Source organism: Athene noctua, chromosome 8 (assembly GCF_965140245.1).
Source record: "Athene noctua chromosome 8, bAthNoc1.hap1.1, whole genome shotgun sequence".
Classification (NCBI taxonomy): domain Eukaryota; kingdom Metazoa; phylum Chordata; class Aves; order Strigiformes; family Strigidae; genus Athene; species Athene noctua.
In genome coordinates, this window is record NC_134044.1 from 3,933,430 (window position 1) to 3,960,394 (window position 26,965).

General features: G+C 44.0%; 1 protein-coding gene across 4 annotated transcripts in view; it reads left to right on the forward strand.

Annotated features, from left to right (window-relative positions):
* The window catches only part of MYO7B (myosin VIIB), a 61,093-nt gene that overhangs the window by 23,849 nt on the left and 10,279 nt on the right, over nt 1–26,965 (forward strand). For 3 of the 4 annotated variants that reach the window (XM_074911726.1, XM_074911725.1, XM_074911729.1), the window contains 26 exons: nt 557–709; nt 965–1,063; nt 1,606–1,700; nt 3,281–3,365; nt 4,409–4,627; nt 5,977–6,153; nt 6,896–7,105; nt 7,683–7,850; nt 8,115–8,195; nt 8,707–8,834; nt 10,416–10,542; nt 11,970–12,089; nt 12,974–13,147; nt 14,084–14,311; nt 14,758–14,925; nt 15,534–15,651; nt 15,745–15,871; nt 16,592–16,761; nt 17,465–17,646; nt 18,444–18,571; nt 19,120–19,277; nt 19,758–19,911; nt 21,817–21,972; nt 24,699–24,804; nt 24,919–25,032; nt 25,909–25,996. In XM_074911726.1, coding sequence (XP_074767827.1) covers nt 557–709; nt 965–1,063; nt 1,606–1,700; nt 3,281–3,365; nt 4,409–4,627; nt 5,977–6,153; nt 6,896–7,105; nt 7,683–7,850; nt 8,115–8,195; nt 8,707–8,834; nt 10,416–10,542; nt 11,970–12,089; nt 12,974–13,147; nt 14,084–14,311; nt 14,758–14,925; nt 15,534–15,651; nt 15,745–15,871; nt 16,592–16,761; nt 17,465–17,646; nt 18,444–18,571; nt 19,120–19,277; nt 19,758–19,911; nt 21,817–21,972; nt 24,699–24,804; nt 24,919–25,032; nt 25,909–25,996 — 3,733 coding nt within the window. The remainder of the gene's footprint in view (nt 1–556; nt 710–964; nt 1,064–1,605; nt 1,701–3,280; nt 3,366–4,408; nt 4,628–5,976; nt 6,154–6,895; nt 7,106–7,682; nt 7,851–8,114; nt 8,196–8,706; nt 8,835–10,415; nt 10,543–11,969; nt 12,090–12,973; nt 13,148–14,083; nt 14,312–14,757; nt 14,926–15,533; nt 15,652–15,744; nt 15,872–16,591; nt 16,762–17,464; nt 17,647–18,443; nt 18,572–19,119; nt 19,278–19,757; nt 19,912–21,816; nt 21,973–24,698; nt 24,805–24,918; nt 25,033–25,908; nt 25,997–26,965) is intronic. The other variant, XM_074911728.1, reaches the window with a different exon arrangement.

Below are 26,965 nucleotides of genomic sequence, written 5' to 3' on the forward strand. Positions count from 1 at the left end.
ATGTGGCTTAATTTGACACTACAGAAGAGGAGTGGGTTTGTCCTTAAGATGCTTGTCTGGAACTCAGGAGATCATGACCCAGTTCTACACTAAAACCTTGTGTTAGTCAAGTGAGTTAATTTGTAAAGTACTGCATGTGGCTTAGTGAGCCTATTTTTAATCTGCATTACAAGAAACTCTCGCTTTGCATGGCTATGCCCAAAGGGCCTTGGTTGCTACTGCAGTTATTCACACCTGCAAAATGATATGAACAATTTATTGTGCCTCTGAAATTGCAGTTCTAGAATTGAAAATGGTTGCTAAAGCCAGACCAAAGTTAATGGACTGTTTCCACTGCTGATAAACACAAATTTGAAGACCGTTTTGGGGGGAGAGGCATAAACCTGTAATGAATTGATTTAGTGCACTAAACAAGTAAGAAGCACAATTTTAAAAAGCATAGTAGGCCATTTTGCAGGCACTGTGAGGTTGGAGGTTAATAGATATGTTTTGAGGAATGCTGCATGTGTAGCTTCTTTCAGTGCTAAGTCTCCTCCTTGTCTGCTTTCTTTTTCAGTTGTTTGACCGGGAGTTGTGTATCAAACAGCTGCGATATTCAGGGATGATGGAAACCATTCAGATCAGGAAATCTGGCTACCCGATTCGCTACAGCTTTGAGGAATTCTTTGAGAGATACAGAGTTCTCTTGCCATGGTCTGTTCGAGAACAGGTGTGTAGGCAAAAACTTGCTTTAAGGCTAATCTAACTTTTCCTTATGAGGCTTTAGTCATGCAGTCATGTTCCTCTTTTTCTTGACCTTTTGAGCTGAACCACTTTCATTCACTCTACTGTCAGCCCAGAGGTCTGTAAGACCTCATCTGTTTCTGTTCTTCGCCCTTTGAAATGCAGGGCAATAGATCCTTACATAGTACAGATGCTGTGTTTCACAACCAAGCCCTAACATGCTGATGCTTTTGCACATCAGCTGAAGAATGATGCTCGACAGAGCTGTATCCGCATCTCCGAAGCAGTGCTGGGCAAGGATGAAAGCTGGCAAGCTGGAAAGACCAAGATTTTCCTTAAAGTAAGTAAACAGGAGTTTATTGTCTTTTCTCCCAAACAACTGGGTGCTTCACAGTATTGCTTGTGCAAGAGTGGTGACCCAGAAGGACTGGGTTCTCTTATAAACTCTCTCTTGAATGTGAGGCTGGTTCTTTGTTCCTGAAGGCTGAATAATTTAACGGACACAGATTGGTGTAGGAGAGGCTGATCCTGTGCTCCAGTGTGGCAGCTGAAACAATACAGTGCAATGTATTGGTCTCTGCTCAAGCCTTGAGCATAAAAAAGAACTGGGTACCAGCACACTGTTGCAGGGGACCTTCTTGACAGTAGCATCCTCCCAGGTAAAAAAGGTCTTACTGCAGGCAGATTCTCTGCTTGTTTATGGCTATAGCCATGGTGGGGTCAGGCGGTGTGCACTCTTCCTATCACAGTTCCATAAATGTGTTTTAATCACAGCTTGCACTACATCATGCTGCTTTGGGGCCTCTTTCAGACCATGTGTCCAGTTTTCAGAAGTTGTGGGGGTGTCTGCTCAGCTGGCACACCCACACTTTCTTTTAACAGGATCATCATGATACAGTATTGGAACTGCAACGCCAAAATATACTCACAGGAAAGGTTCTTCTTATCCAGAAGGTGATGAGAGGATTGAAAGACAGGTCAGTGACCTTACAGAAGGGAATTTGCTTTGGTTTGAAGCAGTAATCTTTGTGATGCAGTTTAACACACTCTGTGAAGCATTTTGGAGAATGAACTGTATCAGTCCATACCTTCCAATAGCCCTAAATTCAGTGCTCATCATGTAACAGTGCACGATGCATCTACGTGGATTTTGTGCAAAGATTTGTTCTGGCTCAGTTTGTTTATTCTCATGATGCTTTTCAACATGCAGGGCTCTGGCACATGCAGCTTGTATGAAGAGGAAGGGGTCGAAGGAGGATTTTCACTTAATGTTTCTAGTAAACAGTAGGCATCTGGAAAATAGGAAATCCCCACGGACTCTGTCCTTCTCAGAGCTACAAGAACTCTTATTTAGGATGCTTCTTTGATACAAGACATAGAAAAGAATCAGATAGAAGCTAATTAGTCCTTCTCTTTGCCAAAGATGCATAGTTCTTGCATTTTGTCTGGTTTAGTTTGAAATATATTCGGAAGTGAAATTTAGCCATTGTCAAGTAAATGTTTGTCCTCATTACATGCTTTACATCATGATTTGTACTTATCAATCTTGTATCCCCTAACCAGAACCATGCTATATGCCTGAATCCTGGTTTGGTTTAGAAATATTCCTGACAGTAGAAAAACAAGAACTAAAAACCATGACACAAACACCTCAAAACTTTTCCTGTTTTTTCAAACTCTGCTTGCTATCTAACAGAGTATCACCTCTCCCTAAAAGCCTCACCTTGCTTTTATTTTTAAACCATCAGAGCTATGTACCACTTCTGACAGCCACAGTGTGACAGATTTTACCATGGGAAGCTCATCTTGCTCAGATGGTCTCCTAGTCCTGGCAGTTAGGACACTGGGGAGCAAGTGGTCATCAGATGGGGGAATTAACTTATCCAGGTTTGATGCAAGGGCTTTTTCAGTTCTTACAGAGCTCTCCTACCACAGCAGTGAATTTGGTCTGCAGTTGCTATGAGTATTTTTGAAGCATTAAGGGCAAAGTCAGCTTGGATGTATCATGGTGGATTAGTAATACTTCTTTCTCATCCTTTCTACTAGCAGATGGCTAGCGAAGCAAATAGGAAAACACTCTGTGAGCTCAACTGATTCATGGTGCTTCTTCACTTCCAGAACGAGATGAGCCTGGGCGAAATCTAAGGCTTTTATGTACAGAGCAGGTCAGGCAAAACGGCCTACTCTGGCCTCTTCATCAGCATGGAAAGCTGACAAAATGTTTGAGTGAGGATAATTTTGAAGCATGTGGTACAAAAGTATCTGACCAGGCTAATATTCCTGCTACAATATAATACTTTTCTTGGACTATTCAGAAGCAGGAAGAACAGCCCTTGCTGAGATTCAGACCTGCCCTGGCAAGATGTCTACTAATAATTGAGCTAAGTAGTTTAACAAGAGCTTTCCTGACCCTAGTGTTCCTAGACAGCAGACAAAACCGAGATCAGACTGTAGACATCCCATAAAAGGAAAAATATGCCACCCTCTCCTTTATTATTATCATAAGAAGCAGCAGAAATAACCTATTGTTTGTCACTTCACTTGTCTGTCTGCTTAGGAAGCATTTTCTGAAACAGAGGAAGTCTGCTGTAGCCATACAGTCAGCCTGGAGAAGCTACTGCTGCCAGAAGGATTTCAGAATGGTAAGATGCAGGTGTATATATAAATACTTTTAAAAAATATATATATATACACACATATATATATTTGTGTGTGTTTATGTACTATGCCCTGCCAGACTGAGTGGAGAATTAAGAATGAAAATATTCACAACTGAAGGGAGGAGAGGCAAGATGTCAGGCTGTAAAGAAGGGTGTAAAGTCCAAGCAGGGCTCTGGGACCTCTCAGGGCTTGCTGAACCTGTGACATTTTTGCTTCTGATGAAATAGTAACCCAACTAACCACTGGCAGGCCTGGCTCCAGTGACCTGAAATATGAGTGATCTCACAGTTCTGGTCAGGAGTCCAAGGCCAGCATTTGTGTGTCACCACCATGCTGTGAGCAAAGTGTCTTCCACAACTGTTACAGGAAAACTGGGAATTTGTCAAAAATTACCCAAAACTCCATTGTATCAGTCTCACATTATTAAACATATTGTCTGATCTTCTATAGATGGTGGGTTTTCTGGGTGAGGAAAGCTACACCATATTGGGGGCACTCACATATTGTGTATTCGTGCAGCAGGGATTACTATTAATATATCCCATACATCCCAGTCACGAGGGGCAGGAGAAGAAACTGCCAGTTTCAGTCAGAAATGTTTTCTATTCTGCATCAGTGATGTAATTCCTGTCTGAAGACCCAGGCTGTTGTCCTGCACTCTGCCCCATCCTGCTCTGCTGCTTCTCTTGGGATTCTCCCACCCATCTGTCCAAGGATGTGCCTTTTTTTTTTTTTTTTTCCCATTCACTTGGCTTTATTTCTGCTCTCTTCCTTCTTCATAATTCCAGGCTATCATTGTCACTTCCTGGAGTTACTCCCTAGAACAGGTCCCCAAAAGAACTCTGTATAATCTAGCTAAAAGCCTTTTACTGGCAGAAATTAAAGTATAAAGGGCAGTATCACACTAGCCCCTTCCAGTGTCTTTATCCAGTTACTGAATTTGTTATCTTCTACTCATCGCAACTTGCTCCCTGTCTCAATGTTTTTGAACCATAATCACTTGTTTTTTCTCCACCTCCTACAGGTTATGCTGGGTTTCGGGCGCCTGCAGGCGCTGTGCCGGAGCCGGCAGCTTGCTAAACAGTATGAAGCAACCCGGGCTTATATCATCAGGCTTCAAGCCATGTGCCGTGGTTATCTAATGCGTCAAAAGATAGCAGAGCAGAAGAAAGCTGTATGTGTTATACAGGCATATGCAAGGGGCATGTTGGCACGCCGAATCTTCCAGAGGATGACAAGGGAGGTATGTTCACAGATACCTTGTGAACATGTTGTTTCTATGAAGTTCTGATAGAGATTTAGTGACCAGCAAGTGTTGCCGTAGCATAGCACTGGATGTGAATATTTAATTTGGGATGTTTTATTTCGAGCTCTTGTCAAATATGAAAGCACAGTTTTAAGCAGTCTGATCTTGTTTACATTTGCTTTCTGTGTTCATTATCATGGATCAAAATTTCACTGACAGAGCTGAAACGTTTTTGACAGAAGGAAGGAGAAAAGATAAGATGTGCATGCGTATCAGTCACTCCTGTGAAGGAAAGATAAATTTCTACAGCAAGGCCTGATAATGTCACTTAGGGATCCGTCCAAAAGGGAATCCTAGTGCAGTGTATCTTGGTGCGCGCTGCCAGAGAAAATCCTGTACTTACTACCTTGGCAGACGGGAGGCCTTTCTATGATTTCCTTTCTGTATCAATGCTGTACAAATGAGACAAACCCAGTTTGTGGATTTCTGCCTGTGGTCTGTTCCTTAAAATGCCAAATCTAGAACTGAGTCTGTGTGGGGATAAAGTCCTGGTGTGGACAGCTTGTTAATGGCAGAAGGGAACTGGCTCAGCAGTTGTGGAAACAGTCACAGATTGGTCCTGTTGTGCACAGAACAAGTATAAGCTGGAAGCCACGAATATCCGCTTAGAAGAAGAAACATCTCATCCAAGTCCTTGGACCAGTGAAAGGAAGGGAAGAAGCTATGTGATTCCTCTGCCAACATATCTACCTTTTCTAGGTAGATATGTTCGCAGAGGAACATTGAATGCTGTGTTCCTTGGCTGACAAGAGAGCTTGCCCAGCTTACACCTGTGGACTTGCTCAAAGATCTGAGCACCACTGTATTTTAATAAAAAGCAGACATAGTTGTAAATCTATTTGTAATGATGCTTTAGCAATGGGCTGAGGCAAGCATCCAAGGCATATTTCTGTTTGCAGTATGAGCTGGCATTTTTGCCAAACATGCACAATGCTATTACAGCTCTCTGACACAAAACATTTTAAAATTTTAAATAATGTGGGTTTTTCTGTTGCTAGGAATTCCTGTTTTTCCTATCTTGTCGAAAAAGTTCTTGAAAAATTGCACATCATTACCAATAGGCCAACAGTCTATAAGGACAGCTGTAAGAGCGAGGCCCTGCTGCTGATGTGCTAGGTCTTTGTGACTGCTTAGCAGAATCAACATTTGACTTCACATGCCAACACTGCACTAGCAGAGCTGGACCTTGTTGTCATAACACCTTTGTAATAGTATTCCATCCTTGCACCCATTCATTCTAACAGAATGATGTTCCAGTCATGCCTAACCAGCTTCTATGTTTAAAGGAACACCTGACTACTCTGGAGAGAGAGGAGGCAGAAGCAAGACAAAGGAGGAATGTTCTTGCCAATAAACCAACAAATCATGATGTTCTGAGTGACCAAGAAATGGTGGACAAAATTTTTGGGTTTTTACCTTCTATGATTGGAGGCCAAGAAGGACAGGCTCCTCTGGGCTTTGAGGTACAGAGCTTCAGACTGGTAATGGGTCACGTTCATTTCTTGTGTAAGTCCATTAACTGTTGGAACTCCCTCAGTGGTCAGTTCTGTTTCATGAACTCTGTACAGTGAAAGAATCGCCCAAATTAGTCATCCAGACAGTCTCTTCAGGATCTGATTTCAGAGACCAGTTCCCAAAAGTTTTTGGTCACATGCAGTTTGGGGACTATGTGTCTTCAAAAGCTACTGCACATTTGTTTCTCTGGCCCAGCAGACACTCACCAAACAGTGCCATTCTCTACATTTTGGCATGAAACACATGTTCTGCTGACGGTGCGCTCAGTGATTTTCCAGCTGAAGCAAGCTAGAAGTTCATGACTCAAGTTACCCCATGTTCTTAAAAGCAAAATTTGAGATATATTGGTCCTGACAACTGTGGAGAATGGGACTGGGTAGGGAGAGGTAGGCAGAGTAGAGTGGTCTGGGTTAGTGAAGGGTGTGAGCAGTGAGATAACGCCTGGATTTTCCATCAGCAATGTCCTTGCTGAAGCCCAAACCGGAAGGTCAAATGGAATAGATGCATCTCAAGGACAAGCTCTGAGTCACAATGATCTGTTGGTAGCAGCTGAAAATGGCCTTGGGGTTAGCTGGAAAGCCAGATTCTGGAGGACGTATGGCCAAGAACAAAAAAAACCAAAAAGAACATCCAATAAGAATATCAGAGTACAGGTAAAGAAAATGTGCTTCTTCCTCATGTTCTGCACAGGACTTGGAAACAAAGTCTAACAAGCTGAATGAGGTGGACCTGGACATGGTTCCCATGAGTGTGGAGCTAGAAGAGGAAGCAGATGGCTTGGAAGAGTACACCTTCCCAAAGTTTGCAGCTACTTATTTCCAGGGGTCTTCTACACACACACATATCCGGAGACAGCTGCGGCACCCGCTACTCTACCATGAGGACAAGGACAATGTCCTGGTATCATAGCTCACCCATGTCTCTGCTCTTGTTAGTGCTGCTGGTCAGTGAGTTAGGACAGAAGGGGGAGGCCAAGGACTCCAATTTTCCCATTGGACCTTAGGGGGATTGAGGAAGGGAGTTCTTGATGCTAAACAGCCTTGCAGGATGGAGGATCCCACGCTGCAAAAACTTCACTTTCTAGTTCTGGGTGTGAAGGCTCCTGGAGGAGTGCACTCCACTGCTTATCTGTCCAAGAGGATGACTGCAGACCGCAGCCCAGCACAGGTTCCTCCACCTCACCCCAGCCGCAGCGCACCTGCAAGGTGCCAGTAAAAGGGAATGCTGAGAGCTCATCAATCACAGAGCAAACCTCACATTCCCACTAGAGCTGCATCCCCCTGCTTTAGCAAGAGAGTGTTGTGAATGTTGCTTTCATGTTGTTCGACATGAAAATAAACTGGTGTAAATGGCAGGAGGAGATGGGAATTTTAACAATTTGGGTAAAGGAAGAAAATTCTCTCATCTAAACAGGCAGCAATGGCATGAGGCCATTGGTTCTCTTGGCAGCGTCTGACTGTGCTTTCTGTCACTACAGGCTTCACTAGTTGTGTGGGTTATCATCCTGAGGTTCATGGGGGACCTGCCAGAGCCAGCAATGTTTGCCAAGAATGCCACCACCAAGAGTGGCTCCATGATGACACAGATATATGACACACTTGGCAGGAAAAACCAGGTCCAGTTCAGGAATGACAGCCCAAATATGGTAAGAAGAGCAGGCTATGTTTGTATTTTCATTTGCTTACCTTGGTTTCTGTGCTGTTCTACCAGGAGTGAACCCTTTCCTGCAACTGTAATTGAAATGCCAGAAGTGCAAAAGGGCCCCTGTCAGTCCTAGAAGGACACTGCGGCTCCTTCTGGCAGGAGGAGTCTAAACAAAAACATCTCCATTTAGGCATCTTTCTGTCCTTAATGAATCGTTCTTGCTGTGCATTAAACTAATTTTCTAAAATGGTAATGTGTGTTGTAGAGAGAAAGCAGAAAGTATAACAAGATTTCAAAGGGGATCTCTTCCCTGAAGCTGAAACGGTCATCCAAGTTGACAGGGAAGGTAAGAGGTGGAAATAAATTGCTTCCCTTAAGTCTTCTTGCCTGGAACCTTGTCTTCACCTTTTGACAGATATTATGTGACAAAAACCTCCCAGCTATGTATGAAACTACCCCATGTGCACTGCTGTCATTCGTCCTCTGGCAGATTAACTCCATCCCTTCCTGATGGAGAGTGACCCCTGAACACAGGGAACAATTTATTATTGAGAATTGTTGGTATTACAGAACAGTTTTCCCAAAGCCCTGAGCAGACTGAGAACCGCCACGTGCTTAGGGCTGTACAGGACAGTACAAGAGAGTTCTCCTAGCCAGTAACAGTGGTGTAACACTGCATTTTATAAATTAACTTGAGAGGGAACGGAGGAAATATGGCCTATTCCTAACTGCCTCTGCACTGAGCAGAAAGAGTTTTAGCCAGAAAGATAGACAAGCAATGTCTCATTTCTGGGAGAGCTGCCTGGTAAAAGGGGAAGTTTCTAGAGCAGTCTGGGGTTCTGCTTGGTTTCTTTCAGGTGACAGACCAGCTGAGAAGTGGAGAAGAGGCTTTCCAAGAGGACAGCTCGATCTCTGAGAGACCTATGTCCAACCTAGAAAAAGTGCACTTCATTATTGGCAATGCAATTCTGCGTCCTGATATCAGGTAGGAAATTTGTACCTCCTTCCTAGGACCAGGCACTCATTACATCAAGGAAACCCAGCATCCCCTTTCCACAGTCCCAGGGCATTTTCCAAATGCTGGAAATGTCTCACATTTATCTCTGGGGATTCGTGACTAAAAGCCCAAGCCAGTCACATAAAACTGAGACTGTAGGCCACACACCCCTTCTGAGAATGGTTCACCTTTATCAGAGGGGACAGAGAACAACTCCCTTACTGCCTTTTCTGGTATCTTCATGTTGTAGTTTAGGTCAGCTGCCTCCATGTATGGCTTTCTGAATACCCCACAGATATGCAATAGGGCAGAGCTCAGGGCTGTAACCCAATAACACCTGAAAGTGGGACACAGCCCTAGTATGAGGGAGAAGAAACAGAAGTGCAAGAAATATGTAGTTAATGTACACTAGGTGTACGAGAGGTGTTCATAACCTCAGTTTCCCAATAGCCTGTGGTCAAGCCCACAAGCAATGTCCCCAGATCAGAGGCAGTTGAAGGTGGCTTGCTGTGTGTATCAGCCACTAGGGGAAGAAATCCTGCTAACAAGCGGTGTGAGGCTGGACCTTAGGTCAAGCATGGTGTGAGGATAAGACAGAAGCTGGTTGGTTCTGACCTGACCCTGTGAATTCTCTCCTCCATTTTAGCTTATGCAACACACTTCTGTAACAAAGCCCATAGGCACAGGCTCTGCCTTGACCTCCGTCAGTGGCTGGCTGCATTCCTCTCTGCATAGTTGCTTTGTTTCTGTCAAGATGCTCCACAAAGCAGATCCTCATCTGGCAAAAATTGCCTTCAGTTTTTTCTATCATAACAACCACAGGCTAAGTATCTGCTCCTTCAGCCTGTGTTTCATCACATGTTCTATCTGAGAACAAAAACCTTATCCACCTTGTGCCCTCCCACATCAGATTTGCCAGCTGTATGTTCCAAGAGTCCAGAAAATCTAATATAATTTTTAAGGAGTGGTTTTGTTTGTATGCAGATCTTTGCATCTGTTTCCCATGTGTTCTTGCTGCGAGCAACTTGCATTTTCAGAAGCTTGCTCTGAAGCACCCTTTCCTCCATTCCTGTCCAAGGACTCACTCCAAGTTTACTTAAAATATAAAATAAATCAGGGTGTCCCCCTATCCTTATCCCCAAATCCACATATGAGCAGACAGACAAGAGCCATGAAATACAAGCTACGTACTGTAGAGGGCTTAGAACAAGTTTTACATGTGGAGGGACAGCAATGCCACTTCCCAGCTGGATGACCTGGCAGTTGCTATCCCTGCACAGTCCCCCCGCTTGTCACAGGAGGTTATCCAGCATGGGAATTGCACTTGAACTGCTCAAGTAACAAGGGGTGGCAAAAGGCACTAAGTATACCTTGAGCCTTTCCCTGCCAAAGCCAATGACACAGTTATTTCCTGTGGTACATTACAGGTGGTATCCTAGCTAAGGTGGTTAAACCTACCTCAGATCTATTTCATCATGCTGCAAACATGCCCAGCTTGCCGTGGAAATGTAGCCAAAGACAGTTCAGACAGTGAATCATTATCTGTTGCTTGCACATGTTTTATTACAGAGATGAGATTTATTGCCAGATTTGCAAACAACTCACTGAAAACAGCAACAGGAGCAGCTATGCTCGAGGCTGGATCCTTCTGTCACTTTGCCTTGGTTGCTTTCCTCCTTCAGACACATTTGTGAAGGTACACTACTAACCTTTCCTACAGCAGCTTAAATGCCTTAGCTGATCTAGTTTCTTGTGTATTTTGATGTTTTCATATAGACAGCCACATAAACTGTTTGGCTGCCATAGCAGCTGGTGCTGTGTTTTTTGCAGAAACTATCTCATCTCATATGCTTATCTGGGAATTTAAATAAATTGTTGCTGTACTCACATTTTATTCTTTTTCGTTACATGACATATAAGTTGGATTCTGCTGTTGGTCACAGCCCTCATTTTAGATCTGTAATCTGCAAAGAATCTGACAAATTCTAACCTCTCCAGTTCTACCTTTCCAACATCTAAAAGGTGTCTCCAGTTACAGTGCTAGTGATTAAATATACTCAGGAGGCCAGTATAAAATCACCCCCCATGTTTTACTTGTTCTTACACTCCAGGACCTACAAAATCCAACAGAGATTTGGGCTTATTCATCATTCATCATTCATTAATTTCCAAATTTAAATGGATGATAAATCCACTTCACCATAGGAAGAAAAACCAACAACCTGTGGCTCCAAGGAAGAAAAACCAACAACCTGTGGCTCCAACTCGACATCAGCCTTCCTCCTAGATCTTAGAGGCAAACAGAATCCAGAGATATGCCTGAATCATCAGCCTTGCTTTATTGACATCCTAGCTCACATGATGAATCTAATCATAAATGCTGTTAAATGGACACTACTTGGAACAAGCCAGACACAAGCCATAGACATATTTCAACACCAGTCTTCATGCAAAGACTGTGAGCCATGCAGAATTCATGAAAGACATGACTATACCCTATCTCTAGGAATATTCTTAATCATTAAAATAGCCAGGTGACTGACCCATGCTTGGAGTGAATAGAAGTATGTAAATACAAGTCCATGCTTACACTATATCACCCAAGATATCAGAGCCATACAGACTCCAAATGCTCTGTTTATCCAATCCTTCTCTTTCAATGTCCAATCTTAATTATGGACTTCAACTATTGATATTGTCAGAGAACTTAGTAAAACTAAAAGTAACCATCATCATCAGTCTTAACCTGCAATTAGCCCTCTTCCCAGCACTTTTATTCATATAGAATGTCACAAGACTTCAGGCTTTTTAACTGGAAACACTAAGCCTTGCTCTAACATAACGATAAGAGCCGTCTCCACTACTATTTATTGTGTAATTAAACAGGGTGAATAGATTGACACAAGTCTTCCTCTTTAGAGTAAAAGCTCTGCAGAATGAAGGAAAACTTGATGTTTCAAACTCCTTTTTTCAAAACACTAACTCCAATACCTAACCTTTAATGCTTTCTGCTGAACTGTAAGCTAACTGATCATTCTAATCTAGTACATCAGCTGCAGAAGGTTTCTAATGCTTTATGAGGATTAGAGTTTTCTAACTTCTTCTTATGCTCTGTGCATACAGTACCTGTTGAATTTCATCCACCACGGCCCCACAGGCTATGCACCGTATTGTGCCGAACGTCTGAGACGTACCTACATCAATGGAGCACGGACTGAACCTCCGAGCTGGCTGGAACTTCAGGTAGAAAATCCCTTTTTACTTAATTATCTTGATCTGTGTCATTTTATACTGGATTGCATTTACTAACCTGTGCTAACAGATCTTCCTAAGTCCAATCCTAGAAATCAATTACACAAGGGGATTGAAGACCAGCTGCCTTGGTCTGGGCAGCTTCTTAGATACACCTCTTCTGGCTATTCAGTTAACCTAAACCCAGTGGAGGATGTAAGTTAAAAGATGCAACACACGATTTGCAGGGAGATACCCCCATCCACTCAGGAACCACAGGCCAGAACCACCTCCTGAGTGAAGCTCTTACCATCATTTGTGGAAAGAACTGAGCAGGGCTTATGCTTTTAAAATGGAGGGAGGAAGTGTGATGATAGAGCTGTATGGCCCTCCCCCTTCCTTTAAATGTCACCCTAGTAATTAAAAGTCACACACACGTGTGCACACACACACACACACACACACCCCTCTTTCAAGTGAAGACCTCAGTTCAATTTCTTCCTAAATCTGAGTGACCCTATTGCCTAACACTCATCTCCCTGGGCAAAGTACCTGCTGCAGACCATCTCTCCACTGATGCCTTTAAGGCTGTACTCAAAAGTCATCAGGCCAAACAAGGCTCACAAAAAGTCTATCAGTCCACACTGTTATGTGATAATCAGCTCTGCTGAGCTGTGGGGAGGAGAGAATGAGTACAGTGCTGCTCCAGAGATGTAAATGATATTTAAGATTCACCATTCACTGAAGAAACTGTGTGGGCATTGGAGATTCACTTAAAGATTGTTGACTAGGGTGTACAGTGTGTGGAGCTCTTAAATCTAAATGCCTTCTTCATTCTTCACAGAAAAGTATGGTTTGCCCATAATTTCTTTCTCTCATTCAACTCTGATTTACAGGCAACAAAGCAGAAGAAACCCATTATGTTTAATGTCACCCTGATGAACGGCCAAAGCATCACTGTCCCTGCAGACTCTGCTTCCACTGCCAAAGAGATCTGTCAGTTCATAGCAGATAAAACGAAACTGAAGGATGTGTTTGGTTTTTCACTCTACATTGCTGTGTTTGATAAGGTAAAGTGTAGAAAAATAGAATGAAAGCTCCCTTCCCTTTCTGTGGAGTTGCTGCGGTCCACCCAGACTCGCTGAGGACTCCCTCTGACTTCTGGAAGCACCTCCATCCCAGTCCTACACTCAAGCTAGTACTGAATCCCAGCACTTGATAATCCTAGTCTGCCTTTCTGTTGGCTGACCACTTAGCAGTTCCTGCCGCAGGCCTGTAAGGTTTCCTGTGCCAGGTCACTGACAGTGTCCCTTCTGCCATGCATGGGCAGAGCAGCACCGTGGTGTCCTGCCATGTCCTGAGGCCCCACCTGCTCACCATGCGTGCAGCACTGCAGAACCGTGGGAGCAGGGTGAGACTGGCAGGTCTCACACACTAGGGATCTCTGCTCAAAGATGTATTTCCCACCTGAATTACTGCACATTACTGTCTTGTTCTGTGTTACAGTGCTGCTGATGCAGCCCCTATCATGTGGCGTTCAAAGCCAAGGTCCTTGCCAGGGCTGCTACTGTTCACATTTTAGCTTCTCCTTCCCTTTGCTTATTTTTCTATGGTAATGCTGTAAAATAGACATGCACAGCAGGATGACATCTTGCTGCTCAGAGTTAGCCATCAATAGCAAAGAAATTAATTCAGAGATCGCATTTTTTGTTTAGATTACAGAAATTTTTGTGGATGTGCTTAAGGGGATATACAGGGGATAAGCAAAGTACAAGGAGACAAATAGAAGATTGCAAACCAAAGCTGCTTCATCGTGCTGCTTTGTCTAAACGTCCAACTTATTTTTCCCAATACCATCCCTGTGCATAAAAATGCACACTCGGACATCCATTTGCTTACCTTTTCAGATTTTTTCTTGCTGTCAATAGACCAGGAGCTTTGGGTTTGCTGTCCACCACTCAGATCCAAAGCAGGCATGCTAGTAAATGCAGTGTCCCTTGTTCTAGGTCTGGTCACTGGGTGGGGGACGTGATCATGTCCTGGACGCCATCTCTCAGTGTGAACAGCTAGTGAAGGAGCGGGGCACACATGAGCGCAATGCGCCCTGGCGGCTCTACTTCCGAAAGGAAATCTTCACCCCCTGGCACAACTCACAGGAGGATCCTATCAGCACTGATCTCATTTACCACCAAGTCATTCGTGGTATCCGGTTTGGAGAGTACCGTTGTGAGAAGGTGGGTCTCGTTATTCATCCTCCTAAAGAGACAAAACCATATTATATTAACATCTCCCACATTAAAAGGCAGGAAGATGAATGAAGTTTCTAGTGGCTGTGAACAACCCTTTCCTTCTTAATGAACAATTCCTGTCCAGGTGATGATGCCAGCTATCACACAGGCAGCTGTAATTAATAGCTTTTTTTCCTGCAACTTTCAGTTCATGTGGCAGCTGGAGGCATGTCCAAAGGGGAAATTTGTGTCCTTTCAAAATATCTTTGATAATAATTTATTTGATGCTGTGATTGATTCAAGTTCACCTCTCCTTATGCTGGATGTCTATCAAGAGTTACGCAGACAAAAATGGAGAAAACCCCATTCCTAAACTGGTTTCAAGGTTGAACGAGGCTATCTGGACTTTGTGACATCTTTCTAGGCCTCTTTTAATGGATTAATTGTTTCAGGAGGAGGATTTGGTGGAGATAGGTGCAAAATATTGTTACATCCAGTTTGGAGATTCCATCCACAATGAACTTGTGCAGAAGGTGCTCCATGATTGTATTCCAGTGAAACAGCTGAAGTCCAAGCCCCTGGAAAAGTGGGTGAGCCTTATAACCTATGCACATGCAAAGGTAAGAGGTTTGTCTGGCACGTCTGGGTAACCACTCTCAAGCACCAGCTTCTGCTTCTTTCACCATTTCCATTTATGAATAGTCTGTTGGGGGAAGAAGGAAAAACATTTCATTTAGTATAGCCCAAATAGCTAATTAGGGCTGGAGGAGCAGAGAACCTTTCCACTCACTCTTCCATATAGGGCTCAGCAGGGGGAGCAGAATGAAAAAAGTATTTTTAAATCTCTGAATGGAGCATCTTTGAAGGCTCTCTATCTCCCATCTGACAACTGAGGAGTCAGAATGGGCATGGGATGGAATACTGGTTTTGATCTGGAAATGGATTACCTGAAATATTTCCATGACACTCAAAGTGTGTAACACTCTGAGCAGATCAGTCAGTGGGGATCTGAGGGAAATGTGGAATCCACATGCCTGTGGGCAGCCTCAGCTGCATGTGTCTTGGGCCCCTGAAGGCTGTTCTGATCTGACTTTCTCCAGGTACCCTGGACACCAGTGACAGCAGAGGGCTGTTGGGAACCTCTGGGATCAGGCTTGAGCTTTATTGTCTACAGATCGAGCAAACCAGATTTTACTGAGAAAATCTTGGGTATCTGTTTATACTGCAGGCCCCATACACACAGGACCATCTCTCCCGTCAGACTGTGAAGGAACAACTTGTAGATTTTGCTCGTGTTCAGTGGCCTTTGCTTTTTTCGCGATTCTTTGAAGTCACTAAATTTTCAGGTAATACCTGGAGCCTGGGAGTAGAGGACAGATATAAGATCAATAAAGGAGGACTTGTATAGCATTGATGAGGAGTTTTTTCTGCCTTTTCAGGACCCAGCTTGCCCAAGAACCACTTTATTGTTGCTGTAAATTGGAAAGGTATCTGCTTCTTGGATGAGTCAGAAAAGCGGCTCCTTGAGCTGACCTTCCCCGAGATAACTGGCATCCACACCAACAGGTGAGTGCCCCAGAAATACAAGAGCTGAAGAAGGCAACTCTGCTCATACTCAGAAAGGGTATTCCATGTAGGAGGGAGATATACTTTCTCCGCCGTCCCCCTAGTGATTTGATCTGAGCCTGAAAAGTTGGCTTAGCCTAGGTCTGGGAAACAGAAAGGGACAAGTTCTGAGCAGCCTGTAAAGGAAATACTGAAATGGCTTAATCTTCCCAGCTGGTGGAAGGAAAGGTGATCCTGCTCAGTCAGAAAGGTGTAAGGAAGCACAGACGTGCATCAAGAATGGCCCACATAACAAACATAGTTAAGCCATTGTCTGTTATACATGCTGGGAGTCCGTATACATCTCCAGTGTGATGGACCTGAACAGGGTAACTGAGGGAAAGAAGGTAACCATTGGCTTGCTCAGGGCACACATCCTCAGAGAACAGGGTCTTACATACACAAAAAATGCCTCGTTGAGGACTGTCACAGATTTAGTTGCCCAGTTACTCCAAAAGAAGGGTGTTCTTTTGTTGATAGTGAAGCACTTTTGTACAAAACATGGTGGAGTACAGAGTGAACCTGAACCGCTTCAGTCCTTCACACGTGCCAACTCACGAGAAGGCAAATTAAGAACTACCGATACTCGCCGTAAGGAGCTGTAGGTGCCTTGGCTGTGATTGCAGATGAGTCTGTGAGTTTCTCAGATGCCCCGGTAACATACTATTCAATAATACATAGGGCAGTGAAGTCATTTGGACAGAGCTGCACTCTCATCACACTTCGTGCCGAGGAGTTTGTCCTGACATCTGTCAACAGTGTTGTCATTGCTGAACTGGTGGTCATGTTCCTGGAAGGACTGAAGAAGAGATCACGGTTCGCTGTGGCAATGCATGAGAAAAAATCTCAAGGTAAGTCTTAAACTTTTCTACAGGGTAGAGAAGAAATCTTGAGAGAACCCACAGCACTTGTTTGAAAGAGCTCAAAGAGAAGAGGAGAACTTCAGCAAGAGTCCCTTTGCTCCAGGAGGGATGCATAGTGATCAGCACAGCAATACAGAGCATAAGACAATGTGATTCAGTATCTTTGCATACAAAATACATTTCCTTCCTCCTTCTATTTCTTTGCATATTTTATTTAGATAGTAAAGTGTCCAACAACTCAGCCTGCTTATAGTAGGAATTTGCATCTGGGCTCCCTGGAAATACTTTCCAGAAACATTTCACAGAGGTGTTAATCTGGAATTTTCTGTGGAATGCAGTTGGCTGGAACAGACAAGAGGGGATTAAAATGTAAGCACTGATTTATTCTACTTACAACTACTGAGTTTCTTTCCATGCTTTGCTGCCAGTTCTAGACACAAAGTCAGCATCCATTTGAATCAAACAGAGTTTTGCCATTGCCCTCAGTGGATCAAAATCAGGCTGTTAGAGGAAACTTAAGTGATTTCTCTGAAGTGTAACTGGATAATTAGCCATATTTACACAAATCACTTTCTATTGCTAATTGAATTCAGGCCTTCAAAATACAATTCCCTTGTCTTTCACACTGCAGTCTCTTTGCATTTTCTTGGACTGTCAAGCCTGAACAGTACTCCCTTATTTTCTCTTCCAGAAGACCCTGCCATCCTGTCCTTCAAGAAGGGAGACTTGCTAATCATCACTGAAGACAAAAGGCTGGATACAAACTCTGGCTGGATCTGTGCCCAGAATGAAAGGACAAGCAAAACAGGGAATGTATTTTTGGAAGAGATCTACATCATTCCTTCCCTCACAAAACCCTCTAGCCAAGTGCTGGTAAGAAAAGCTGAGCACTCTCTTTGAAGATACTGGAAGATAAATGATAATAACAGTGTTAAATATGATTAAATTTATAACTGGAAGTTAATTGTTCCTCCAAAGTCAGACAAGTTCTATAATTCCCATTCAAACAAAGCATTTCATTCTGTCCTGTCTGAAAACAAAATTAAACCTAGCCCAAACTCTAAGGAGAAGGCTGTAGTTACACAAAAGCAGTGACTTTCAAAAAACCAATCCATTCACTGTTAGGGACTTCAGTGCATGGAATTGATAGCAATTAATGGAAATGGCTGTGCAGTTGAATTTTTCTGCATTCACACTGGGCTTGACTGGTGATCATCCATTATGTCTCAAGGGAAGGTCTACTTACAGCAGGTTACTTTAAAAGAATATGATCTTTGAGGGAGTCAAGGTTTCTCTGCTAACAATTTTGTCTTCAGTTTTGGAGATTTAGTTTATCAGATACTGTGCTAACAAGTAAAAAAGCTGAAAAAGTGGGGGAAAACCACAATCGTGATAAGCAGACATGCTTTTAGTAAGTGTTGTGCTTTGGATAATCACATAGATTTTGATGGCCACTACTGTTGGGTCTATGAAAATTACTTCCTTGAGTCAACTGTTCCCAAGTCTTTCTTGAGTCTCTGAAGATGCTGCTTAGGGGACAGAAGGTCTCCTGCAGCACAGAGTACTCAAGTTTAGTGTATACCATCTGCGCATACATGCTGAGTAACACCTGACAATCTGTGCAGAAACCTGTGCCTGTGTGACATCTCTACATGGCTGTGTCATTCCAGAGTTTGTTAATGATGTCTCCAGACCAGAGGAGGACAGCTTCACAGAACTCCTACATGGATGAACCTGATGAAGAGGATCTCAAAGTAAAGCCTTACACCCTGGAGGAGTTCTCCTATGAACACTTCAGGTGAAGCTCTCTCTGTAGTGTGTGCCCTAGAAAAGTTCTTGTTAACCTTCTGTGATTCTTAAAGTCTAGGATATAACAGCATCTCCCATTTCTGATTGGGTTTCTTCTCTTTGTGTCCTGTAATTGTGACCTTGGATGTGCAGAGATTCTAGCACATGGCCTACTTGTATCTTTTGTCTGCAGAAATGCAAAGAGAAGGGTAGGAGAACCTCAGCTGCACTTATTTCTTTACAGCAGGCCCTATTCTTACTTCTCACCCCTTCTTCAGCGCTTACCAGCTAGTGAGGATGCACAACATCTCAGGCCTTGGAGAATAAAGGAAAAATTAGTCTTCTAAAACCTCTTTTCTTTTTGCAAGCCTTCTCCCTTCTAGATCTACAAGAAACTACATTTTCCTGTTCTTGTTGACCTGCATAATCAAAGGAGATAGGAGATCACTGTCTTGGGAAAGAACATGCCTAGAGATAAGTCTTTGTGATAATGACCTCCTGTGTTCATAGCAATACTGATCCAGAAATTTTGTATTGCCTGCACTTGTTTTCCTTCAGGACTCCTGAGAAGGAATCAATCAGCAAAACTGTTCTCCAGAAATCCCGTGGGCGCAGTCAACTGTGGGCACACTCTAAGGAGCCCTTGAAACAGCCCTTGCTGAAGAGAGCATGCACTGACCCCGATCTTCGGGATTTGGCCTGCCAGGCCTTCACTGATATCCTTTAACTCTGCTCTTTGGGACCCCAGAACACTCAGAGGAAGGAAGAGCTAGTTACCCCACTAAACTCACCTGCATTGAGATAATACTGCATTCACATTACAGGGGATACATTTATATAAAGGGGGGGGGGGGGGGTATCAGCTCTGTTTCCCTTGTCTGCAGAAGAAAGGTCCCTCTTCCCTCCCAGTGCTCCACAACTCCTGATGGCTCACTTAACTGAAATGTGACTTTTGGGAGTGAATGACATTTACTGCATATGTCCAGAGCAAGCAGCTAATAGAGTACAAATTGCAGCCAAGCAGTGACTGCTGCATAGGAAAAGGGGTAGGGGATAGGCAGGGGATACGTTCCAGACCCTCCTCTCAGTATTTGCCATATAGACATCAACAGAGTCACTAACATGTTAGGATCCAGGTGAGACTTCCCGTTTACCTTCTAAAATTGGCCTGCTTTTGTCCTTAATGCCACATTCACCCATTATGAAATTCATGGGAGACTATCCCTCAAAACAGACACACTCCTCTGTGGAAGTCACTGACCAGATATTTGTAGCAGCTATCCAGGAGGAGGTTCTGCGGGATGAGATCTACTGTCAGATTATGAAGCAACTGACTGAGAACAGGAACAGGTACTCACCTGGGTGCAAACACTCTGCAGAGCCAGGGCTCAAGTGCAGGTGGTGATCAGGAACTCCTGCTATGCTTGTGATGGGGCAGGAGCAGAGGGGAATGTTGGAGTGACACCTTCCCTCCCTCCCCCCCTTTTCCCAGGAGTGCTGTGGGGCTCACCCTTTGCGGAGCACGCAGGACTGCTGACTGGCAGTGAGAGGCCACACAGCAGGAGCGTTACTCATCTCCCTTGAGCTGCTGCTTTGCTCCCATCAGCATTCAGTGCTGGTCTCTGTGCAGCACGGTGTGAGGCAGGCAAGGGGTTACTGAAGCCTTCTTACTCCCAAGGCAGTCTGGAGAAAATATGGCACTGCATAGAGTTTGTGCATGCTCTCAGTGACTGTTCTGCCAGCCCTCCGCTTGTTTTAAATTTCCCAGTGACAGTATTTCCCTCCTAGAAGCACACTAGATCTTTTGCCACCCATGAATACTTTTAATTGGGTTACACAACTGCCTTTTAGAACAGATTGGTTACACAGGCCCTTGTCCGTGCAGAAGTCTCTGAAACAGGCTGGTGTTTTCCTCTCCACTCGTAAAATGATAATTTGACCTACTTCCAGGGGAACTGAATTGCAAAAAGAAGTTTAAAATAATACTAATTATTAACAAAATGGTTTGTCTGTTTCATTGTGTCACTGCAAAAGTTAGAGAAGGAGCTTCTGTTTATGTATTTTCTTTCCTACTGTTCCACAAATATTAAACTTAGTGGAACTTTTACCATGTATGTAACTATTAAATGGTAAGTTTCCTTGCCTGCAGTAAATCTTAAAGGCTGTTTAATGCATAGTCTGTAACCATGGTGCCAGTGCCATGCCTGACGTACTCTACCAATTTAGTCACCGTTTTGAGAGGGATCACTGATGTGGAAAAAACAATGCTTGAAATATGGCTATTTCCATATACTTTCATTAGAACAGCCAGAGCAACAAATCTTTCATCCTTCCCAGGTTACTGTGCTGTGGACCATGTCCCTCTCTCACACAGACACAAGCACAACTAACCTATAGAGTATAAACAGGATTAAAATAGTGTGTCTTCATATGCAAAATTTGGAAAGTAAATGACCAGGACCTCTTTATTCAGCAGAGCCTGGTGCCCATTCAGGGGCAGACCTGCTCACTTTCCCAACCAAAACCACTTCACACCATTTAGCATTTCAGAGCAATCCCTGGGACACAGCTGAAGCGTGTTCTGCTCCTGGCCTTGAAGGTAGAGGGGCTGACCACCTCCTGGCTGCAGAGCCTTTGGACTGGTGAGGGTGAGATGGCAGAAGAACTTTGACTGACAGATTTCATGGGTCCAGAGGCTGGAAGAACTGGCTTTCTGCCTGAAAATTGTAGAAGCTTGATCTGGAGTGTTTTAAGAACTGTAACTACCTCATTACACAATGCCTTCTACATGCTCATTTTTCAGAGCAGGAGCGTGTGTAAGGGAAAGTCAATCGTATGCAAAGTGCTTGTGCCCTGAGCAAAGCCGGGTAGCACGGAGGGCATGTGAACACAAACAGCTGATAAAGCACAATCCAAATACACGTGAGCTTGAACAGCAAATTGGCAGTGGCTTTCCAAGAGGATGGCACCAGGATCACTGCTGCCAAGATGACCGCTAAAGTGGAACTTATGTTTATTCATGAGATTTGCAACCATCATGAATATTTATCAGCAAGGATTTCACATTGTCCTTGCATACGGGCTGTGGTAGTTGCACAGAAAACAGCTGCCAGATCCCGGGTGAAGGCTCTGTTGATTTATAGCTCTCTGCTGAATGTCACAACATCCCATAATGGGTGTTTCTCTTCCCTGTAGTTGTGGTCAAACAAAGAATTATATGTAGCTGTAACAGAACCATTTGCTTTGTGTTCACAGGTACAGCATGACCAAGGGTTGGCAGCTCCTTTGGCTCTGCACTGGCCTGTTCCCACCCAGCAAGTCACTGCTGAAACATGCCCAGAAGTTCATGGAGACACGTCAGAAAGAAAGACTGGCCCTGGAGTGCAGTCGGAGGATTCAGACAGTGATGAGGTAAATGATCCAACATATAGCCAGCTCAAAGTGTTCAAAAATCATGAATCGGGTGCCAAAAAGCACATGGGCTAAAAACATTGACACTCTGGCTTTCCTTCCTCTCTTTACACCCTTTCTTTTAAAGTGATCATTATTCTTACAAACTTTGAACTGCTAAGAGAGGTCTATGTCACAGTTTCACTTTTTTCTTTCACAGAGCTAGCAACATCTTTAAAAGTTCAGCATCACACATAATCCCTTGACTCCCCGAGCTGGGTATTTCAAACATCTGAAAGGGTATGCAGCTTGAAATGTAATCCTGTGTTGTCATTGATGAGGTCCTGGCCTTGCTTTCCTTTAGTGAGGCAGCATGTTCTTGTCCCTCTTACATGTGCCTGAGGATTAGTCTTGAATTTGATGAATCTCAGTAGCACAGAGTTGCACATGTGCAGCTAAAAATACTAGGTTTTACTTATAGTGGGGTGGCACCACTGAAGTCACTGACATCTGCAGAGCACTAATGGAGCCCTGTTGGTTTTCTGATGGTGCAGCAAAGCAGATCCATGCTGGGAAGAGAGATCAACACAATCAATTCCTATTCTTTGAAGAAACCCAAATGAGCAAAATCCTGACACTTCCATGGCTGCTCACAGCAAGGCTACTCCTCAGTCCAGTAGGCATTACCCCAGTCCTGGGGAGGGCTGGAGCAACAAGCCCTCCAAACCACAGTGCTTCCTGGGCTTCAGAAGGACTTGTTGGTGTAGTGAACATGCCACAACCAGAGAGAGTGGAAGAGCTACGAGGATTTCAGGAAGGTTGAACTGAATTGTAGAGGGAAGGTTTCCCTAAATTCCTCCAGGCACTGGAATTGCCCATCTTGACACTGAGAATGCAGCGCTTTGGCATCAAGGTTAACCCCAGCCTTCTCTTTTTTGATGCTGCTGTGAGTTATCACCTGCCTGCCACAGACCTCTTCAGTAAAGAAACTGCCCAACGATTCTTCCCTCCAGCTCCTCCATCCTCCCCCTTCTCTTAGGCTGGGCCCTGCATTTGGTCTGTGAGTCCTGTGGGTCAGGCTCAAGGGGAATGCTGCTAACACAGTGGCTGTCCCTCTTGCACTGCTGGGGAAATGTCACTGCACATTGAACTCGCCTTTGAAGTTACTGAAGAATGCATGGCGAGGAATGCTATTCATTGTTTTTTCTGTGGAGAAGACTGAAAATTTCCTGCCTCCCTGTATTATGTGCTATTCATGCTCTAAGCCCTGTTGAGCTATACAGAGCTTCTTTAGAGTGGGGAAATGAGGAGGGGAAAGCAGAATGGGCTGTCTGAGAGGAGAATTTTATCTGCTAAACTGCCCCAGATCTGGAGCCAGGGGGATGGGAAGAGGAACAAAGACAAATGTTGTCTTATAAGAGTATTTATTTTCCTAAGATTAAACCTACACCTGCTTAGAATAGAATAGAACAGAACAGAACAGAACAGTTCATTTGGAAGGGACCTACCACAATCATCTAGTCCAACTTGTCCCTGTAAGTAACCTGCTGTCTTTGGAAAGGGGAGAGCAGGCAGCTCAAAGGACTGACCTACAATATGTGGAGTGGAAGCCAACTGAGCCCTTGGGTACACCTTTTACTCCATGAACAGCTTTACAGCTCCATCCCAAGACTGCTGGCCAGGCAACCAGCAAGCACCCTGATGGTGTTAAGTAGATCTTGCCTTGGCAATGAATTGCTTGTAGAGGCTGCAAGGAGAGATGGCCCTATGCCTCCAGCCAAGCTGCTGCCTTTCCTTGGTCTCCTAGGGCCTCCCTCTGCTGCAAGTCCAGGAACATGACTGAGTAGGGCAAGGGCAGGTCCACACTCCTTACACTGCCTGCACAGTATACCAAGCACATGCTGTTCAACTTGGTTACAGTCAGGTTTTAATTCTTCAAATGGAACTGCTACTTTATTTCTTCGAAAAAAAAAAATTAGTTTTCAAATCCACACAACTAAAGCTGTATGCCAAACTAAGATCTCTTCCCGAGAGATTGGCCCAGTGTGAGAAAGGGGTTTGGCCCATAAACTACAGTGTACACAATCGCCAAACAGCCTGCTCTGTGCCACCGAGGGCAGGAAATGACAGTCCCAGAAGGCAACGTGCTAGATTTGTCCTCACTTTAACTGTATCAAGGTTTTTGCATGACTCAAACTTCAGGGATAGGTCCTTTGCTTTAAAGGCAGCTCTGCTCTGAGGTATAATTTCTAAGAACTGGGACTGTACAGCTTAAGCACCTACTGAGTCAGTGATTACATGCCAGTTCTTACATAAAATGTAATGCCTCTAGTGGCCCTCTAAACTTTTCTGGTACTTGTCTCCTGAGCTGTAACTCGTTTTGTATCTGATATTTTTGCTGATGCCACAATTAAATAAAATTTATTTCTCCTTGTGGCTACTTTCTGCATGCTTCAGTAAGGAAAAATGTTGCTGTATACATAGAAGGGGTAACGGTACTGGCTAGGAAGGTGCCTTATTCATGCAACCTCCTTTTAAACAGACTTTTAACATACATGCCAATAAGACTCTCAATTTCTTGTGAATACACTGAATTTGCACTGGGGTGAATGACCATTGGAGCCCACCCCATCGCACAGTGTTAGTGTTTTGGATGGAGTCTGTTGTTCGGATGGAATGCTGTTCAACCCCTGAAAGACTGAACACCCAGCACTGGTCTCTCTTACAATGGTGGTGGTATTTTCCAGGAGTGGCTCCAGGAAGTGGGCACCTCATCCCGTGGAGGTTGAGGCCATCTTACAGAACAACACTAAGATCTCACACAAGATTTGCTTCCCCAATGAAACAGAACAGGTAAGAACTCACTTCTTTTCCTAGCCATGAGGTGTTTGTGCAGGAGCACATTTCAAGACATTCAGCATTCTCATTTCTTCCTCTTTGTGTAACAAGAGTCTTGTCATCTCACAGACATTTGATGTGGGAACAAACACCAAAATCCGGACTCTGTGTCAGAAAATTGCTTCCAAATTGCAGCTGAGTTCCTGGGAAGGTTTCAGCCTCTTTGTGAAGATTGCAGACAAGGTAACTCTTCTTGACTACGGCAGGGTAACCAGAGTCCCCCCTCCTCTCTTCCTATTTTACCAGACCACCTAAACAACCATATATAGAGCCAAGCAACAGAGCAGGTCGTTACTGCTTCTGTCTTACTGAGGGGATACAACCTAGACTCAGACTTTTAGCACCTGACAATTATTTTGCGACTCTTGAAGGGTGGAGATGCAGAGTTTCTTTTGGTCAGCTGGTACACAGGTGGTACTAAAAGCAGAGAAGACACAGGCTTTCTTGCAGCTGCCGGGAGGGTAGCAAATTGTGTGTTGCATACTGCTGGATTCAGCCCTTTTCCGCTCAGGCTTTGCCGAGGAGATGCTGCACACGTACAGTGCCCACTAGTATTAGGGGCAGCAGTGGCTGACCAGCACCAGCTGACTGCTCTCTAGTTTCTCAGAAGCTTGCCTTGCCTGAGCTGAAGCTTGGGTTGACTGCCTCACTGTGAGGTTCCTTCTCTCTGGAACTGTGATAAGGGAAAAGCAGCACTGGGTTCAAGCACAGGCAGGTTCTGATGTGCTGTGTTCCTGAAGAGAGGAACCCAGTACGTGCCAATTATTTCACAAAGAGGAAATGGCTAAGAATAAGGTAGGCATCTTCAGCTTGACTTCAATAAGCAGGTTGGAAAGAAAAATGCAGTAAAAATCCCCATATGAAATGTAAATCATTTGAGTTTTCCTTCTCCTGTTTCCCTACTTCTTTCCCCTTGCCTCTTTCCTGATGTAATTGTGGCCTCTCACTGTAGACAGGGAAAGAAAATTCAGCCTGATACTTGGGTATGTTGGCACAGGCAGGACTGTATATGATCTGCTAATCTCTCCTTTCCCCCCTACATTGCTTGGGTTCTTCCAGGTGATCAGTCAGAATGAAGCAGACTACTTCTTTGACTCACTAAGGCAGGTGACAGACTGGAACAGAAGGAACAAACCAGGGAAAGATGGTAAGGAGAATGCCAGCCTGACAAGAAGGTGCATGAGATGCTGTGTTGAACTGGAGAAGCAGCAAATTTATCCAGTAGGATTTACTCCATCTTGGGAAGTGTGTCGCAGAGCCTTATATAATATCGTTTTTGTTTGTATATCACAGTTATTGCCTGCACCAACAGTAAGATCCAGTGACCTGATGCACCCAAACACTGGCTATCGGAAACACCACAACATCTTTGTAGGGGAATCTCTTCAGAAATTTTAAATTGGTACCAAAGACTTTTTGACCTGTTGCATCCAGAATACACAGCTGGATGCACTCAAGTTGGATAGGCTGATCCTCTTTACAGTCCAAGGCTCATGCGTTGCCGTATCAGGCATCAGCCAACACATGTAAATAGGTTCTTTACAGTGTCACTCCCATTCCTTGCATTGTTAGACAACTGTTGTCTAGATTATTACCTGGTGATACCAAAACACAAGTTGTATTGTCAGGTGAACACTTGTAAGAATATACTAATATAACATTAATAACAGCAATTCTTTGTATTTCACTCCCACGTATAACTTAGAATCTACATCAAACTCAAACTCCACTCAAATTTTGTATTGATTTATCCTGACCTTTGCTTATTTCAGGACAGTTGAGGTTTAGCTTCCTGAAGCACTCTACATATCGAAGACTTTCTAACTTCCCTCTTCTCCCCACAGCTGATGCAGCTGCTAGGAGTCCGAAAATCACTGCGTAAAGATGTGGGTGCGCTAATTCACAGTTCATTTTGTAAACACAGCCATCAGGGAATGTACCTGCATCAGTGTAACAGAATTCAGGTGTGCTGCACGTTGGCAGGCAGCTGTCGTGAGCACCAAGAAATAACAAACACTTGTATTGCAGGCATCCTCAGCTCCTTCCCGCATCTCTGAAGAGCCTGCACTTTACATCACTGCATGATCCCTGTCCGGGAATTGACAACTAATCACTT